Genomic DNA, 19,693 nt, shown 5'->3' on the forward strand with positions numbered 1-19,693 from the left:
TTGTTTGGTAACTGTATCAACACTACACCTCTGAATTTCACCCACCTCTCTCCACGATTAGTTTCAGTTTGTTATGCAATTTAAAGGAAACCTTAATTGTTACAATAACCCAAACAGAAACTATGTTGACAATCTTTGAAATGAACTGATAACACCAGATTAACACGTTACAAAGTTGCTTATTGTTTAAAGTCTAGTGAAACTGACTCTTCTCTGCAGAATATGACAAATCATATGCCGTATTCAGCTTCAAACACCTTTAACAATTAATTCTAATAAGAACCTTTACACTTGGTATTGTTTCTGTTTGGGTTATTGTAACAATTAAGGTTTCCTTTAAATTGCATAACAAACTGAAACTAATCGTGGAGAGAGGTGGGTGAAATTCAGAGGTGTAGTGTTGATACAGTTACCAAACATGGTTCCTTTTTTCTTTTCTTTATTATAACTAACCGATACCTTGCGTGACTGCAGAGTCTGAGTATTTATTTATTGGTGTAAGAGTTAACTTTTCCTCTAATAAAAAATGCTTGCTATAATTATGAATTCCCAGATTGTAGGAAACAGGATTCAAATAATTTATATAGTGCAGTTAAAGTTAATTTGGCTTGACTAATGTGATAAAATAGGATTTTGAATATTTGTTTTGGGTGACAGGTCCCCTTTAAACCAAAATGGATGTACTTTATATTTAAAAAAAAGGTATATATTACCTTAAAACCCTTGTGAATATACATGTATTTTTCCCACTCTGTGTTGTAGGAACAGGTTTAAAGTAAAACCTAATTATTGGGCTCCATTTACTACTACAGGGTAAAAGACAGAAACCACTCGGAGAATTGCTTTCATTATTACTCCTACTCACTGAACAAAGCAAATTAATGTTTTTTGTTTGCTGTGTAACTGCAGAGGTGCAGATTTGCCCAGTGTTTATAAATGAGTCCCATTGTGTGTGTGTTTTCTATATGATCTCCCTGCTGACTTGTTATTGTTACTGTGTGGTTATTGTAGTATCATTGAATGCAAAGACCTTCTAAAATCCCTGGTTTCCATTATAATTGCCTGTATTGTCTTTCTATCCCTTCTTAGTTGGCCAATGCTCTGTTAGAGAGGGAAGTTATAAACTATGATGACATTGAGCAGCTCATTGGGCCTCCTCCCTATGGAACCAAAAAGATGATTGCTCCACAAAGCTGGATTGAAGCAGAGAAAGACAAACAAGATAGTGGAGACGAAGAGCCACGTCAACCTCCACCTCCAAGGGAGGAAGAAGAGCTAAACCTAAATACTGTCTGACATTTGCCATTAAAAAGATGAACACTTTAACTCTGTGTGATGCAACATAACTCTACTGATTAGATGTCATAACATCTAATATATGGAAACATCTAATATATGGATACATCTATGGAGGCATTTCACTGCAGAGACTTCTCTTGCAGCTGCAGTTTTTATCATACATTTGTATGTCCTGAAATTCTGCAACAGTTCTGTGTGCAAACTGTGACATTTACATTACATTAATTTACATCCCACTGGTGATGTAATACTTCACTAATATGTTCATATTACATTTAAGAATAAAAGCCGTTTTGTCCTAGGTAGGAGGAAGGTAGGCAGCAGACAGTGCCTGATTGTCAGCTAATTTGGTAACATAGCTTGAACCAAAATAAATGGCCTGTTATCTGTTGATCTATTCCAACATTTTAGCTTGATCCCAAGTTCATTTGTGTATATGAACCAAGGCCTAGTATGTAATTATTGGCTAAAACTGTAGAAATTATAAGAAAACTTAGTCTCAGGAATATTTTAGTGCCCTTTGACTTGTATTCTAAGGTGTTTTGTTGGCAAAATAATCATCAATGTAACACCAATGGTAACACAAGTTAATAAGCTCTGTCTGTACCATATGGAAGCTTTTGATTTCATATTCTGACCATTTATGAATTTTGAAGTATATAATTTATTTGTGGAGGTTCTTGCTGAATAAAATTTTTTTGCTGAATAAAACTTGTGATGTGAATCAATAAAAAGAGCTCTACTTCCTGTTAGGAGTGGAAGCAATACGCAGTTCTTGCTCATACTAAACAGAAATAAGAAAATAAATTGAAGTTTTTGTTCAGACGGTTGAGCTCATTTATTAACACTGGGCCCATGGGCAGTTATCCATAGTAACCAATCAATGATTAGCTTGAAAAGCCATCTGCAAGTAGAACAATGAATGCAACAATCTGGTTGCCATTGGTTAATGGCCATGGGCAATTTTGCCCAGTGTTGATAAATGTCCCCCCCCCAGGTTATTTTAACTTTAAGTAAGCAGCTACGATACATAAAGAAATAAAGTCCATTATTGTACCCAATAAGCATTGGTTTCGCCTCCAGTAAAGGATTAATTACATCTTAGTTACGATCAAGTACAAGGTACAGGTATGGGACCTGTTATCCAGAATGCTCGGGACCTGGGGTGAATGATACAATGAATGATTTGCAATGCACAGAAATCATGGGGCTCTTTTAATTTGGGTGAGAATAATCAGCCAGATGAGTTATTCAATATTTAGGTGAATTGTTTAAAACAAGAAGAAAAATGTGAAAGTGAATCTAGGTACAGGTATGGGACCTGTTATCCAGAATGCTCGGGACCTAGGGTTTTCCGGATAAGGGATCTTTCCGTAATTTGGGTCTTCATGCCTTAAGTCTACTAGAAATTCATTTAAACATTAAATAAACCCAATAACCTGGGTTTGCTTCCAATAAGGATTAATTATATCTTAGTTGGGATCAAGTACAAGCTACTATTTTATTATTACAGAGAAAAAGGAAATCATTTTTAAAAATTTGGATTATTTGGATAAAATGGAGTCTATGGGAGACAACCATTCCGTAATTCGGAGCTTTCTGGATATCGGGTTTCCGGATAAGGGATCCTATACCTGTACTGCTTTATTTTTACAGAGCAAAAAATGTGAATTATTTGATTTAAATGAAGTCTATGGGATAACAGGGTATAGGCTTGAGCATCAGATTAGAGAATGAAACTATTCAGAAGTCCAATAACAATTATATGCTGGTTGCTGGAAAGTGTGGCAGATTCTCTGCTGATAATTTTCCACCAGCATTGCAATGCCTCTGTCCAGGGGTGGACTGGGATTCAAAATAGTTTCTCGTATTTCAAGTATACGGAGGCACAAACAGCCCCGACCAGCCCAATAAATAATGACTATCTATGGCATCTTAAAGCAGCCCCTCTGGCCTTTGCCAGAATCCACAGATTGCCAGTCCGGGCCTGCTACTGTCCACCCCTCTTCCTGCTGTTTTCTTGGGTTACCTTCTCAAATAGAGGCTGTAATGACACATAAAACACATGGAGTAAGGCTCATTTATTAAAGGGCACCAGTCACCCCAAAAAAATTATTCAAAATCCTATTTTATCACATTAGTCAAGTAAAATGAACTTTAATTACACTATATAAATTATTTGAATCTTGTTTTAAATGGTAAAGAGAACAGGGAATGTGGGGAGAGCAGTGACATCTAGGAAGTGCTGAATAGAAAGTGAAAGTAATTGTCTGCCCCGCCTCTATGCCCAGGGCATAGAGGCGGAGCAGACAATATTTGATTGACAGCTGAGATTTTTAAATGAGCTTACAACAGCTATGAATGCTTTAAATAATAGAAATTGGATTTCATGTTTAATTTGAAAACGACTTTTATTATACAGATTTTTGTGTCTGGGTGACAGGTCCACTTTAAGGGCTTAGCATATGTGCAGTCACAAATATCACCACCTTACAATTCCATGTATGAAACACTTTCACCTTACCTTTCCAGTGCTGCATCCTTTGCCTTGCAGCTCATTACAAATGTTGTACAGGCCACAACGAAAGTTAGTAGGCTAGAAATGTTGTACATTATGTTTTGGGCTTCTGTACCAGCCCAATGCAACCACAGCCCTTTAGCAGTAAAGATCTGTGTCTCCAAAGATGCCCCAGTAGCTCCCCATCTTCTTTTCTGTTGATTCACTGCACATGCTCTGTGCTGCTGTCACTTACTGAGCTTAGGGACTGACTCAAAATATACAGTATAAATGTCACAATATAAGGCTGATTAATAATGAATACAGATAATTATTACACGACAGAACAGAAACCAGTGGAATTAGCATCAGAATTTATTAATCATTCCTGTAGCATCAGCTTATATTACACTACAGGCCAACCTCATTTTCTGTAACAGAATGTTCCTGCTTTCTCGTTTATCTTTGTGTCGTGTGTAGGGTTGCCGCCTGGCTGGTAAAAATGATGGTGGATCCCAATGTTATTAAAAGGGAAAAAATATAAATATATAAGACTGGTATTTTTTTTCCCAGAAAAGGTGGCAGCCCTAGTCGTTTAGTAGAGCTATAAAAGCGATACCCCATTAAAGAGAAGATAGCAATTATTTATTTTGTTTTGGTTATGTCTTGTCCATGCATAGCATTTTCCAAATACACTTTTAACACAATCCATTGAGGATAAAATACCAATATAAAAACTGCCAGCTCTGCACACTATGCCTTGGCGTTGGAAATTGTTTATAGGCAATAAATGGCGGTGTTTCAGTGTTGTTACAGTGAAGAACAGAACCTGGAGCAGCCGATGTACATCACTTTCATAAAGCACGCAAAGGGAACATGTCTAGATACATTTCCTTCTTTTCAGACACAACGCTCCTGTGTGGGAATCCTTTGAGCGGAAGTGTGTTCCTTGTCGCCTTTCTTGTGATTGGCTGCCAGAAATCCTCGTCTTTGGTTGGCTTGAATCGTACATATCCCATGATGCAGCGGGGCGCTTCTTCCTTTCTTTTCCGGCCATTTTCTCCCCGTAGAGGTATGTGGTAGAGATCTGCGAGCTTTACCGATTCTATCCGGGGCCATCCTCTTATAGCTGTGTCTCTTGCTCACCGTGTGCTGCTTAGTTAGATCACTGGCTTCCAGGACGTGATATAGTTGCAGTTATTTGGCGGAGCGGTGTTAGAAGTCTGTACTAAATGGCTCATGCCCCGGCTCGGGCCTTCTGCTGCTGATGTAGTTGATGGGATGCGCGTGTTCTGGGAACTGAATGTTTAGGTGTCGTGGCAAACTAATAAAGTAAAGGGTGACGCGACTCCTGTGCTGCAATTCTGGTCATTACCGGCCTCTTACCGGTACCTGTGACTTTTAGTAGCTTCGCTACTCCCGGGAAATGTCTCTGTTAGGGACCTGTAGCCGGCCATTGGGGGCAGGAGCTCCAATGAAGTTTCTTTCAGGCTGGAGCTCGTACTACATACTAGTTGCTCATAAGGCGGTTTCCCTGTCATTTTTTATATATATATATATATCTATATTTATATATTGTATATGGAGGATCAGCACACAGTCTTGTTGGTGAAGAATATTTTCTGTTATTGTGAACAAAATGACATAATCCAAAATCCGACGTTTTGGTCCTTGAGAAAGGTCCCCCGGTGGGACTGAAACGTCGGATTGAGATGTCATTTTGTTCACAATAAAAAAAAAAATATTCTTCACCAACAAGACGGTGTGTGCTGATCCTCCTTATACCATTTATACACTTTCATTGTGCACCACTGAAATAACCTTGTTTTGATTGCTGGTACTGTGGGACTATATTTTGTATATGTATGTATATATGTATGTCAGGCAACTTGTAGGGCATTACATTTCACTTTCCAAGTTTTTGATTACAGGGTTTTGTAACATTAAAAGCTGTTGTAAAATGTTGGGAGTTCATTCTGCAGGTTTTCACAATGTTACTGTTCTATTCTTTTAAGGGATAAAGTAGCCATGGCCCCCAGCCGGAATGGCATGATCTTGAAGCCTCACTTTCATAAGGACTGGCAGAGGAGAGTCACTACCTGGTTTAACCAGCCTGCTAGAAAGATCCGCAGGTAGGCAGTATTTTTTTTTCTTTTCTTCCATTGTGCTAATGTTCGGTCTACAGTCAGATGATGACAATTTCTCCGGAATCTCTGCATCTCTGTGATGATTTCCTCTTTGAACCCTTTTCCAGCTGATGACTGTAGACCATGCAAGGGACAAACATTTCTGGTAGTAGACATGCTCACTATTAGTAGACATGCTCACTATTAGTAGACATGCTCACTATTAGTAGACATGCTCACTATTAGTAGACATGCTCACTATTAGTAGACATGCTCACTATTAGTAGACATGCTCACTATTAGTAGACATGCTCACTATTAGTAGACATGCTCACTATTAGTAGACATGCTCACTATTAGTAGACATGCTCACTATACTATAACACCTTTGTTACATTGGTGTCAGATTAAAAAAAAAAAAAACTGTAAAGTAATCATATATGTTTTGGGTACCTTGAAGGGCGACTTGCCTTTAGGTTGCACACTATCTGTTCTAGTTTCCCTAAACCACATAGAATCAAAATACTGCAATAATTGTAGTAGGACTTTTGCTGCTGTTTTAAAAAGCTGTGCTGGAGGCTGCTTGTGCATCAGCCCTGTCTTAGACAGGTATTTTCATATTTCATAACCTGATTGATCATATTCTTTCTCCTTGCAGACGCAAGGCACGACAGGTCAAAGCACGGTTGGTTGCCCCGCGGCCTGTTTCCGGTCCAGTCAGACCGGTGGTCAGATGTCCTACTGTCAGATACCACACCAAGGTGCGAGCAGGCAGAGGCTTCAGCTTAGAAGAGTTAAAGGTAAGCGATTCACAGCAAAAGGCTGGGGGATCAAAGCTGTTGGTTATGCATTATAATTCTGGTGCATGGGATGGGCTGTTCTTTTAATATATCACACTGACTAAACTGCTAAAACATCAGGGCCTTCCTCTGTATATTACTGCCCAAACAAACTCTAAAATAGTTTAAAGGAATCTGCCCTCATGTCAGTTTTTAGGTGCTGTTGCTTTAAGGTTTTCCAAATACCTTTTGTGCTACAGTGTAAGAGCAATAGACTTCAGCCCTATAGTCATTGACTAATTAGCATGGCACTGCACTTCTGCTTAAAGGAGAAGGAAAGTAGTTTCACACTTGGGGGTGCCAAATGTTAGGCACCCCAAGTGAATGTATTTACTTAACTGAAACCCAAGGCCAGTGATCAGGAGAGAACTGTACTGGCATGGGGTTATTCCAGCAAGCACCACAAAGCGATCCTCTTATGGCTTCTTCTTTCTTCAAATTTCCCGGGGCAGTAGAACGAAATAGCCGGCTTTTTAAAGTTGGGTTTTTCACTCTAATGCTCATGCGCAGCTGTAAGAAGAAGCCGGAAGAGGATCGCTCCGTGGTGCTCGCTGGAATAACCCTGGGCTGGTGCAGTTTTCTGCTGATAGGAGCGGTCTGGTGTTTCAGGTAAGCAAATATTCACCTGTACTAGGTTTTCAATTTGCTATTCTGAGTAATGTTTCAGTTGAAGCAACTTTTGGTAGAGATGGTACATTTCCGTCACGTGATGACAATTTCTCCGGAATCTCTGCATGTCTGTGATGATTCCCTTGAACCCTTTATTCTGATGACTGTTCAGTTTAGGCTCTCGGTTTTGATCTGTAGTGCAACTACTGAAAACTGAATTACTCTGTCACAGGCCGCTGGCATCAACAAGAAAGTTGCCCGTACCATTGGTATTGCTGTTGACCCAAGACGCCGCAACAAATCTACAGAGGGATTGCAAACAAATGTCCAGAGGCTGAAGGAGTACCGCTCCAAACTGATCATCTTCCCACGCAAACCATCTGCTCCCAAGAAGGGAGACAGCACGGTAAGCAATCTTTTGACAACTTCCCTTTATCAGTACAGACCTTTAGAAAATTGTGGGTCACAGTTAATAAGGATCATAGCATAACTTACCCTCCCCATTATGTCTGCTTAGTGTTAGTTTATTGACTTATTACAGTTGTGTAGGTTTTTTATTTTTTCCACATATCTATAAAGCACCAATATATTATGCAGCACTATATAATAGCACCCTAGTTCAATAATAGTTTCTTTGTGGGATTAGCTACCTAGTCAGGTTCTGCAGTCAGTTGATGACACTTTCTCCGGAATCTCTGCAGTTCTGTGATGAATCGTGGTGAACCCTTTTCCAGCTGATGACTGTATGCTTGAAGATATGAAATATCAATTGTCATCTTGTTTGTATTAAGATAACATTTTATGTTATTTCCTTTAGGCTGAAGAGTTGAAACTGGCTACTCAGTTGAAGGGAACAGTCATGCCAATCCGCAGCGTAAGTATACTTTTAAGTTCAGAAAGAGGATGCTTTAATACACAAATCTTTGTCTTGTTTGTTAATATGGTGTTGATATGACATAAATTGTATATTTAAATATAAATGCAATTGCCTGTTTAATAAAAGTTGTTCTATTATGTTCATGGCTTAGTGCACAGAACTTTGCTTAGCTAGCAATTAAAGCTGCCTGTTGTACTGATACAGACATTATGTGTAGGTGAATTAGTATGGGGTATCTCGAGTATAGCAAGAATATTTCGATTCTAAAAGGTGGCAAGCCACAAACCAAATTTTAAGGAATGGAAATGAGGAGCTATGTTTATAAACCTGAGCTAGAAATATAATTGCCAACCCTCTAGCTCTAAAGCTGAATGTTATTGGAAAAAATAAAACTAACTTCCTGGCCTAGTTACTTGTGTTATAGTGCTTATTGTATTGTAAGTCTGTAGTACATAAGGCAGGTAAAGCTTCCCTTGCTGGTAGCTTATAATCGATCCACTGCACAGTGGATAGATGCTTGTGGGTCACCCCAGTTGTAAATGAGCCCCGACCTGCCCAAAAGTCTGTATTATTGTAATTTTATTATTTTTGACCATACATTGTGTTGGAGAGTTATCTGTAGAAAAGTTCACAGGACACCATTTTATATGTAGTTGCTTTCTAGTCTGCAGGTTTCATCTTTTTCTAGCTCTTTAGTTTAAGCCATCTGTGATCCTGTCAATAGAAAGTCGATATGAAAATTACATTTTCCTTCTAGGTCAGTAAAAATTGATTTGTAGGTGTCCAAATAGTTAGATATACATAAGGGACATCTTTTGCGATTTCAGTTTCATACCACAGCACAAGTATGCACTTAGGGTGGTACCCCAACTTATTTACATAACTGCTTTGTTTAGATATTGTAATGTATATTTTACAGCTGAGAGTGAGTGTGATATTCAACAAGGGCTATGATTGGCTGTTTGGAAGACCTTAAAATGGTCTTGCAGCCTACAGGATAATCTGGCAGTACTCCTATCTTTTATACAAACAAAACTTGCCTCCAAGCCTGGAGTTCAAAAATGGGCACCTGCTTGAGGTCACTGAGAGCAACATCCAAATCCTTGGTAAGCAACGTTTTGCTTACCAGCCACCGGTAACTTGTTGCAAAAATCTGTGTACATTGCCCAATAGGCTGTAAATGGTTTGATTTAGAGTGCTATATTTTCATAACATTTCTACCTTCCCACTTTCCCTTTTACTCTCTTGTATCTTTGGATGCTGAAGATAAGTGGGTTTTCTACTTTTAAAGTTTCTTTGATATACAATTTGTATTTCTACCTGACTTTATTAAATCCTGACCAGCATCACTCATGTTGTAAAGTTAATAGTTGTCATACTAAACTGCAGTTGTACCCTTTGGCATGGGTTGATGGGTTTTCTGTGCATAATTGAATTTCTGTGTCTACCCAGGTGTACAAGAAAGAGAAGGCCAGAGTCATCACTGAAGAAGAGAAGAACTTCAAAGCCTTTGCAAGTCTGCGTATGGCACGCGCCAATGCCCGGCTCTTCGGGATCCGTGCCAAGAAAGCCAAAGAGGCTGCAGAACAGGATGTGGATAAGAAAAAATAGTTTTTCCAGAACTGTTAATAAATTCCAAACTTGGTGTAAAACCTGTCCTTTTTTTCTTTAAAAAATACGGAGTCTCCTGAGGGTGGTTGACGAAGTGCATTCTTGCTCGCATTTATACTAAATCACATGATTTGCATAATTTTAGAGTGATAGGTTCTTAAGAGATTTTGCACCTTTTCATGTGACTTTATTCTGATGGCTGTGCATTTGGGCCATATCTTGTATAGAGGTTTTTGTTGTCGGCAACATTTTAAAATAGGTTAGGTTTAAATGAAAGCATTTTTCAGACACAAAACACTTAAGATGAGAAAAAGTGAAAAGTTGAATTTATTCCTTCAGACACCCAGGCTGGTTGTCTGACGTAATAAATTAAACGTTTTAAATTTATAAGCAGCAGTGGCAAAACACCCTTCTCTACTCTAGCTCTCAGCAGGCTAAAAATATGCGACACTAAAGTTGGCTATACATGCCCAGCTTTGGCTGGGCAGTTTGATCAGTTTTAGCAATATTGTCTGACCAGTCCTGTTTGAAGCCAAACATATTAATGATCCCTTTATTCAGTTGGATACTGTGCCTAGTTGGCCTGTGTACCTTTAAGGAAAAAGAAAATGTAATCCTCTTGGTGGTGCAAATATGTATGGCAGCTCCTAGTGTATTAAATCACTTATTCCATGATGACCAGTGCCATCATCCAATTAGTATTTCCCATGTCTTCCTTGCAAGTTAATAGAGCCATGGAAAATACTATACGGACCAGTGCTTCTGATTGGAGGAATAAGTTGCCCCGGTCTGGATATAAAGTTATCAATTAAATATAGGAGGCAGTCTTAACATACTGGCACCTCCAGCTGGCTTTGTAGTGTATTCTGCACTGTACAAGCTGTTGGAGGCACTATATTTGTAGAATTAAAAAGGGAAAGTCAACCAAAAAAATATATTTTTTTGCCTAATTCTAAGGAACTTTGCAATATATATTCATTACAATTATTCAATGGTATGTAATATTACGGAAAGCAGTGTTTCTGTCACTTTGTATTTGCTGCCCTGATGGCTCAGACTCGAGAGTCCTGCAGCGGGTCGGGTACCGGCAGGTTACCCACAAAAACCTGCGGGTTGTAGTTCCGGGTGCGGGTTTAGACACGGTTCAGCGGGTCGGGCCACAGGTCTTCTCAATAGCGATTTTTACTCCTTTTTTCTGATCACGTTTACTTCCGGTTTACAATGACAGCACTTCTGTTTTACTCTTTTTTTTTTTTTTTTCTCTCTCTCATCAAGCATACTTCTGATGTCGCATCTGGTTTACAATGACTGCACCTCCTGATTCTTGATGGTCAGCAGGTCCAGGTTGCGGGTAAGGTACTTGAGGGTACAAGTGAGTAAGAATGTGGATTGAGTCCGGGTTGTGGGTACGGGTTCCAAAAAATTGACCCGAGCAGGACTCTAGCTCAGAGTGATGATACAATGTAAGACGAGGCAGCTGATTAACAGACCTAAGACTTGCAACTTTGTTTCAAAAGTTAAGCAAATGCTGCTTTTAATAGCTATAGTTTTTACAAAACTTTAAAAGCACTGAAACCTTTTAATGAATGTATATTGGAAAGTTGCTTAGAATTATGTTGTCTAAAGGCACATTTAATTTTTTGGGTTGGTTTGACCTTTAAGGTGGCTGTGCGAAAAGATACTTGGCAAATACACGATTGACCAATAGCTGTGTTTGACCAATGGGCATCCATTTGGAGTAACAGTTGTACATTTTCCTTGAGTAGTGACATCACTGGATTGTCCTGTCAAAGTAATGTCATGCATGCATTCAAATGCCAAATCTATTTCTGAAGCAATGTCCCTTTTAAATTGCAGATGGAAATCAAAATTAACGTCTTAACATTTTTGTGGAGTACCCTATAGGTTAAAGGGGAAGGAAAGCCATTTTACACTTGGGGGGATGCCAAAAGTTAGGCTGCCTTCTCTATAATGCTACTTACCTGACACCCTGGGCCGGCGCACCTATCAGCAGAAATCTATCAGCAAGCACCACGGAGCATTCATCTTTCTGCTTCTTCAAATTTCCTGAGGTAGACACATGCGCAGTAGAATAAAAGTAGCCGGCTTTATCATTAGTTTCACACTTTGCTCTACTGTGCATGCGCAGCTGTGAGAAGAAGCAGGAAGAGGATGGGACCGTGGCGCTTGCTATAAGAACCCCAGGTTGGTGCAGTTCTCTCCTGATAAGAGCACCGGCCTGGGGTGTCCGCTAAGTAAATAAAATCACTTGGGGGGGGGGAGGGGGACGTGGCAGTGTTTTGGGAGTTTCCTTAAAGGAAAACTATACCCCCAAAATGAACACTTAAGCAACAGATAGTTCATATCATATAAAGTGGCATATTAAAGAATCTTACCAAATTGGAATATATATTTAAGTAAATATTTCCCTTTTACATCTCTTGCCTTGAGCCACCATTTCTTAATGGTCTCTGTGCTGTCTCAGAGATCACCTGACCAGAAATACTTCAACTCTAACTGTAACAGGAAGTGTGGAAGCAAAAGACACAACTCTCTGTTAATTGGCTCATGTGACCAAACATGTATGGTTTGTTGGTATGTTTGAGAGTACAGTGAATCCTATGATCTCAGGAGGCGGCCCTTATTTTTTAAAATGGCAATTTTCTATTTATGATTACCCAATGGCACATACTACTAGAAAAGTATATTATGAAAAAGGTTTATTTACATGAAGCAGGATTTTACATATGAGCTGTTTTATGCAATATCTTTTTATAGAGACCTACATTGTTTGGGGGTATAGTTTTCCTTTAAATGAGAAGAATCTAGGTTTTTTTTTTGTAGTTGTCTAATTCTGGGCAGTGTCATTCTGTGGCTACTAAAGCAAATACAGTTCTGTCTTGCATAAAAAAGGGCATTCACTCAAGGGATGAAAACAGTTATGCCTCGTTATAAGTCCCTAGTAAGGCCTCATCTGGGGTATGGGGTAAGGACACTATGGACGATTTGTCGCCAACATTTTAAAAAAGTAAATCGCGGCGACAAGACGATCGTCTTTTTTGAACAGACGATTCACAGCGACTATTGGCACAGAGCGATTTGTATCCCATTACTCTGTGCGGTACGTGCTCCACCCAAACCGGAAACGGTTTGTGCTTCCCGCTGTAACCTGGCGTCTTTACGTGCTTGCGTTCTTGCGTCATTGCGTTCGCATTGTAATTTGAATACAATTGCTGCTACTTATCTGTATGTGTGTGCGTGTCTAGGAGATTTCAGTGCTTTTCTAAGTACATGCTATTTCTGATAAATCGCTCGGAAAAGGGTCTCAGTGCGTTTTGGAGCTACAGGCGATTCACAAACGCGCTGTGGGCACAGGAGCTGGCGTCTTTCATTTGTTTTTGTTCAGAGACAAAACGAGCGATATGTCGCCGCGATTTGCTTTTTAAAAACGTTGGCGACAAATCGTCCAGTGTGTCCTTACCCTTAGAGTTTTAGATTTCTGTTCGGAAGCTTTTCGTTCCATTCCGGATTTTATTCTGCTCATAATTAACTCATTCTCTGTACATTTGCCACTGGGAGGCAGCACTTTCCCATTGAATACGCTGGAAAACTTAATACAAAAACTGGTTTAGCCCAGGGCGTAATTGCAAATGAAGCAATCAAATGTGCTAGGAACTGCTTGAAACTGCCAACGGAACCTTAGACCTAAAACTAGCTATATAGTGCTTTTCAGTTCTGTAACTAGATATTACTGGGCCCGACAGCAATTTATTTTACAGGCCCCTGTTTTACCATTATTTATTAAAATTGAATATTCATTATTGCCTCACGGGGCCGTTATACCTCCCGGGCCCCCTGCAGCCATAGGGTCTGCTTCCTCTGTAGTTACACCCCTGCTGCTTTTCCTCTCTTGTTGTCACACAGGGGAGCTTCTGGCCCAATGCCACCTCCTTCAACATCCTGCATCTATCTTGGGAACTTAAACCAGGGCAAGGGTGGGATCACTAGTACATTGAGTGAAACTGGGCTCCCTACAGTAGAAAATTCTTTGTGAGTTAAATGTTTTGTTAAATGTTAAAAGGTTTTACGCCTAATTTTGCTGACCCTGGCAAAGTGACGCTGCCTCAGGCTCTGCTTTCATCTTGCCTCAAGGCAGACACACAACTGCTCTAATGCACAGAAAAATTGCACCCAACAGGGAGCCTTGTTAACATGCAGACCGTGGTGTTGATGTGTGATAAACTACAACCAAGCAAATCTCTCCTTTCATCTTCTAACTTGTAGTACACTGCCCCAAACATATTGTTATTTGCTTGCTAAAGATAACTGCACCTGTGCATGTTAAGGGCAGAGATAAATAAGGAGGAGAGCAATGGCATACCACCATTCAGCAGACCCTCCGTTGGTTCCAGGGGACATAGACGTTTAGACCATGGGGTGTTCTGTATGGTAGTCACCGGAGAACATACAGCAGTTGGGAGTGGCTGAGGCTGTGTACTGGACCCCCTGCAAATTGATTTTGCACAGGGGCCTGACCCATTTAAATGATGCCACTGGAGAGATCAGGGACCATACTTTGGCATGTGTATTACTGCTGTAGGTGGAAAACAGTACATTCGTTTTATACATCAATTCAAATTAGCTTGTAAAAGTCTTTTTGGAAGGTATTAGTTCCCTTTTAAAGGAATAAACATAAATGAATACTAGGGGTGTCAGATTTATTGTACAGGGTATTGGACAGTGTCAGTATATTCACTCTCCTGCTGATGCTGGTATAGAACAGACTTTATGATACCTTAAATATTTTCAGGCAGAATACTTGCATTCTGATCTTGTTTGATTAATACAGAAATGGAAGGAGGATTACTCTTTTGAAGACATAGGGACATATTGGTTTCCATGTAAACTCCTGTACATAATATGTGGTCATAGGGTGGGGGCAGCTTCCTTATTAATTATAAAATATCAATGCATGTGTTCTGCAGCATCAGCTGTACCTCTTCATGCTCCAGAGGACTCTTGCTTAATCCTTTGATAGTTCAAGCACATTCATTTGCACAATGTAGAATATATAAAGAAGATAAAAGCACCTGAGTTCAGTAGATGGCATTAGAAGAGGCCATTTGTGCATGAAAAATGTTCCTGTTGCGAGCATACAGATTGCCATGTTTGTGCTGTACTATGTTATTTACAAAGTGACTTGAGGAACTTTTACATTAGCACAGTTCTGAGCTGTCAGGTATAGGTTGTTCTGCGTCAGGCTCTGGACAAAATTCGATGGCAATCAGTCGTTATGTCAGGGGGAATTAGCAGTAACATGCTGGCACATTTGTCCATGTAAAGAAGTTGGCCTCTGCTGACTAGTATATTGCTTCATATATATTATATATACTGTATAGTAGTGTATATAGTAGGTGGCTGCATTTGTGCTCATGGAGATTAGTGGCTCATACCAATTTATATATGTATGAATTGATATCTGTATCAATCAAAATTTATAACACAAGAGAAAAAAGCAAGCAAGCCCAAAATGTGTATTTTAATTTACAAAAATAGGACTTTTCACATTTTCCAGGTTTTTCTAGCTTCGAAAAAACGAAAATTAACTTGAACCCAGCTTTAAAAATAGCTTGAATTTTGAAAATGCAACTCTCATAGGCTGCTACTGAAGCTCGCCATGCTTGAATTCATGTTTCTTCAAACTTGAAAAATTCTGTAAAAAAATGTGAATGTTAATAAATCACCCCCTAGTGTTTTGCACATGAATAAATCATTTTGCTGAATAGTAGAATAGCATTGCGCTCTCGCCATTTGTTGGATGTATGGATACTATATGATGCTGAGGCAGGGGCACTGGGAGTGAGCCTGGGAAACTCTTCCTGAGCCACCACTAATTTAACAGTATTTATAGACTTTGCTTATTTAATCACATTTTTGGTGAAGGATTTGGCACAATTTGCATGACCATTGGAACTGCTGCCTCAATTATAATTGTGTATCTTATGTATCTAAATGGCATGTACATGGGGTGTATGAGGAATGACTGGGTGCATAACACATATAACTAGCTGGGATGCCATTATCAGAGTTGCCTGGTGTGGGCCCAGGAGTCTGACCTGTATTGAATCCTGGATGTCACAGGGACATTGCCCACTATAATGCATTCACATGCTGGCTGCTTCCGTAATGACACATGAGTTAAATATTTAACATATAAATGTAATGGCTGAAACAAGTACATTAAAATGTCCGGTTCTATAATGAATGTGTACATCTCATAGGCATATAGCACGTACAAATATGTTTTAAAGACATAAATGGAATGGACTGATGGATTACATACACACGGAAAACCCAGAAACAGAATTTTCGAGGGAATTACTGTTCGCTGTGTGTACAGTGTGTGTCATGTTGGGTGGATTGGCATAAAATTGTATTCTGCTGAAAACCAATTCAAATTTCTTGCAGAAAAAAGCTTCAAGGTAAATAAAGCAAATTTCTAGTTCTGGGCATGTGCTACTATGAAATGTATTTCCTCTATTCATTAATAAACACTTCTGTATACAAATCACATTCATCCTGCTCTGTGCTTCTCCAGTCATATAAATATGTAATTCAGCACAAACAGGTGTTGTGCCTGGGGATACACATACAAGTGGCATACAAGTGGCAGCCCTGATGTAGGGCATTATGCAGAAGCTGCCAGGAAGTGGGTTATAATTCCTGTTGCTTGCCTTAGTGGTTTTGAAACTCTGCAAGCTGGAAAAAAGCTGGAAAAAACTAACAATATTTGCATAAAAATGAATAAACTATCCTTTTGATATTTCTGCAGTGGGTTGGGTAGTGAGATATTAATGTGCATTTCTACCCTAGAACAGCAATGTCCGAGCCCTCCCTGTATATTTCTGCCAGCCCAATTGCTGCCAAGTCTTCAAACCAAAGGAAAGTGATTGATCGGAAGTTTGAGTTAAATGGATAATCACTGAGCTGCACATTGAGGGAGCAGTATCTCCCAGTGACTGGGCATGGCTGCATCATCAGTGTCCCTAAACAATTCCTAATTACCAGTGTGTTTCTCTTGCACAATGAACCCTGACACCCCCTTCTCTCATTATCTACTAAATAGCTGCTAACAAGATGCCGATTGGTTTCTTTCCTGCAAATCAGGCTGCCTGTCAGAGAATGGTTAATTTGCTTTTATGATGCTCTGGAAACAACACAGGACATTAAAAATCAATGTAATCCACTAAGAAAATAGAAGAGAATCAGACACCATACAATTCTGGGAACTGCAATACAGGTATGCTCTGCAGCATAACGAGTTTAGTTTAAAGATTTTGGGAAAATAATTCTATAAATATTTATTGCTTTCAATAAGGACAGTTGTTGTTAATGTAGGGCAGATAAAGTCAGGTTGGAAAATGACTCACACTCTGCACTGTGGTGCTGAACTAGTTAGCCCAGGAAATTGGTACGAGGAAATTAACAACTTTATATATTCTCTATTATTTCATCTGCTGCTGACCTGCTGTCTACTGCAAATATGAATGAGGAATTAAAAAAGCCATGATGAAGTGTTTAGAGAATTCTGGTAATTCCATTAAGCATTAGAAGCATTAGATTGCACAGAATTTCATGCTCATACCTGGGAACGGTAGCTCTTAAGGGTTTGAGAGAAAATGAATTCTCTCTGCTGTTCTGATTTCACTTCTATTTTTGTAATTCTCTTCCCACTCTGTACAACGCTGATGAGTATGTTAGTTCCCTTTAAATAAAGTTAATTGTAGGATTTCATTGTATCAGAGAGCTCTAGTCTTATGAAGGTTCAGCAGATGCACTGAAGGGAAAAGGAAGAATTTGCATTAAAATTAAAGGAATCCCTGTAAGTGCTGTGGATCACACTGTCATTGGGGGTTTAAGATGAGAAAAGCGAACTGGCACTCAATGAGTTAGTGCATTTGAAGGCTCCCTCTTAGGGTGTGCAGAATGAATTGCAGGCTGTGTGAGATGCTCAGGATACCAAATCAGATACAAGGAAGGCTACTCTACTGAACTCAGCTCTCTCCGGCTGTCAGGACCACTAAGGAACTGCACAGGAGCTCCACTGGGGACACAAGGTAAGAAGAAAGAGGGTCTGGCAGCTTAAGCATCCCACTCAGTGCTTGTGATAATTGTTGCTAAGAATGACTATTATAACCTAGGGGACTATATTCTTTTCTTTTTGTTAGATCAGACTTAGAAACCACATAAGTCTCTAGTTATGTTGGTACCATGATAAAGATGCTGCCATATAGAGAAGTCACCTAAGATCCAGTGACAGATACTAACAGCCCTGGATGTGTGTGCTCAGGAGTACAGTGGACTGAGGCAGCATCAGAGGTGCTGGTTACAAAGTGCTGAGATTTTATAGACAATTATAAAGTGTTCAGATTATATACAGAGTGGGGAGACTATTAATAAAATTACCCGTTGCTCAGATTATATGGTATTACAGTGCCAAAATGAAAAGCAGGGTATATATATATATATATATATATATATATATATATATATATATATATATATATATATTTTCTGTTAAAATAAAAACCTTTTTTTCTTCATAAGTCCTATGTGTGCTAGCTTCTTTTGAGCTATTATATATATATATATATATATATATATATATATATATATATATATATATATATATATATATATATATATATATATACCTATAAAGTATTGGGGTTAGTCACAGTATGGGGAAAGATTCTGCCTTTGATGGTGTTTGAAAAAATGTGAAAAATGTGAACTCTAATATATAATTTTGACAAAAGACTGGTAATTTAGTGCGGAGTGCATACAGTGCTTTCGTTTGTATAGAAAAATATTGAGTATAAGAAAATATGAAATTGGTAGACAGTATGAGTTACATTTACTATCTGTAAATGATTGGGGTTGAGTTTCCATGTTCCCATGTTAAATAAAGATGTTGTGTGTGTTGGTGGGTGATTGTGCAGAAACAACTGAGCAGCAGGGGATTGAAAGTGTTGATAATAGAAGCTATCGCCTAAACTTGGCTGGGGGAGTAATGTGCCAGGTGGGTGTGTAGACATCAGTTTGTATCTGCACGCAGAGAAACAAATGAATGAACATTCTCTTGGGGTGGGGTAGAGGTCTCCGTGTAGGATTTTATATCCTGGCAGCAGCACAGTTGCATTTAGATAATCACACTCTGGCACTCTCATATTCACACTTGCACTTACATGCAGTTGAGAAAGGAAGAACATAACAGATATGTAGTATGAAACATGACATACCAGTTGGCACATGGGCACAGATGCAAAATTCTGGCATTAGAATTAATGTTAATGGCTGAAATTTTCATTTCTCTACTGAGTACAAAATGTTGGGGCAAAATGCACAAAACCAGGAGCTATATTGCATGCCATGAGTAATTCAAGAGCATATTAAAGGTTTACATAATACAGGTTTAGGATTTATTATGCTGAATATTTAGGCCTAGTGTTCTCCCGCATAATGGGATATTTCTATAATCTGGATCAACCTACCCTGTCTGCTAAAAATCATTTAAACATTTAATAAACCCAATAGAATTTTTTGCCTCCAATATGGATTCATGCAACTTTGTTAACATTAAGTGCAAGGTACTGTTTTATTATTACAGAGAAAAAGGGAACAAAAATGACAATTACTTGTTTAAAATGGACTCTATGGATGATTCAGAGCTTTTTGGATAATGGGCTTCCCGATAAGGGATGCCACACCTGTACGTAATTCCTCATTGCTTTGGTTTGTGGACAGATCTTGTATAGCTTTTAGACAACATGGC

General features: G+C 39.0%; 3 protein-coding genes and 3 non-coding genes across 9 annotated transcripts in view; all 6 read left to right on the plus strand.

Moving 5' to 3' along the window:
* spg7.L (spastic paraplegia 7 (pure and complicated autosomal recessive) L homeolog) overlaps positions 1 to 2,005 on the plus strand; it is a 27,808-nt gene extending 25,803 nt beyond the window's left edge. The window contains exon 17 of the mRNA XM_018241499.2: positions 1,090 to 2,005. Coding sequence (XP_018096988.1) covers positions 1,090 to 1,296 — 207 coding nt within the window. The 3' untranslated portion in view covers positions 1,297 to 2,005. The remainder of the gene's footprint in view (positions 1 to 1,089) is intronic.
* Positions 1 to 9,899, plus strand: part of LOC121393045 (60S ribosomal protein L13-like) — a 19,313-nt gene extending 9,414 nt beyond the window's left edge. Inside the window, exons 1-6 of one of the 3 annotated variants that reach the window (XM_041590167.1) lie at positions 4,729 to 4,868; positions 5,812 to 5,928; positions 6,581 to 6,722; positions 7,603 to 7,776; positions 8,188 to 8,244; positions 9,700 to 9,899. In XM_041590167.1, coding sequence (XP_041446101.1) covers positions 5,825 to 5,928; positions 6,581 to 6,722; positions 7,603 to 7,776; positions 8,188 to 8,244; positions 9,700 to 9,858 — 636 coding nt within the window. In that variant the 5' untranslated portion in view covers positions 4,729 to 4,868; positions 5,812 to 5,824 and the 3' untranslated portion in view covers positions 9,859 to 9,899. Of the gene's footprint in view, positions 1 to 4,728; positions 4,869 to 5,119; positions 5,185 to 5,811; positions 5,929 to 6,580; positions 6,723 to 7,602; positions 7,777 to 8,187; positions 8,245 to 9,699 lie in introns of those variants that run through there. The other 2 variants (XM_041590166.1, XM_041590168.1) reach the window with 2 other exon arrangements.
* On the plus strand, positions 5,989 to 6,072 carry LOC121403547. Its single transcript, XR_005967398.1, has one exon. It is a non-coding gene; the product is annotated as a small nucleolar RNA MBII-202 (small nucleolar RNA).
* On the plus strand, positions 7,472 to 7,549 carry LOC121403548. Its single transcript, XR_005967399.1, has one exon. It is a non-coding gene; the product is annotated as a small nucleolar RNA MBII-202 (small nucleolar RNA).
* Positions 8,043 to 8,140, plus strand: LOC121403549. The gene has a single exon (XR_005967400.1). It is a non-coding gene; the product is annotated as a small nucleolar RNA MBII-202 (small nucleolar RNA).
* Positions 9,900 to 16,834: 6,935 nt separating the features above from the next.
* LOC108704816 (copine-7) overlaps positions 16,835 to 19,693 on the plus strand; it is a 59,598-nt gene continuing 56,739 nt past the window's right edge. Inside the window, exon 1 of one of the 2 annotated variants that reach the window (XM_041590170.1) lies at positions 16,835 to 17,158. The gene's annotated coding sequence lies outside the window, so the exon portion shown is untranslated. Of the gene's footprint in view, positions 17,159 to 17,223; positions 17,976 to 19,693 lie in introns of those variants that run through there. The other variant, XM_041590169.1, reaches the window with a different exon arrangement.

This window comes from Xenopus laevis, chromosome 4L (assembly GCF_017654675.1).
Source record: "Xenopus laevis strain J_2021 chromosome 4L, Xenopus_laevis_v10.1, whole genome shotgun sequence".
NCBI classification, from domain to species: domain Eukaryota; kingdom Metazoa; phylum Chordata; class Amphibia; order Anura; family Pipidae; genus Xenopus; species Xenopus laevis.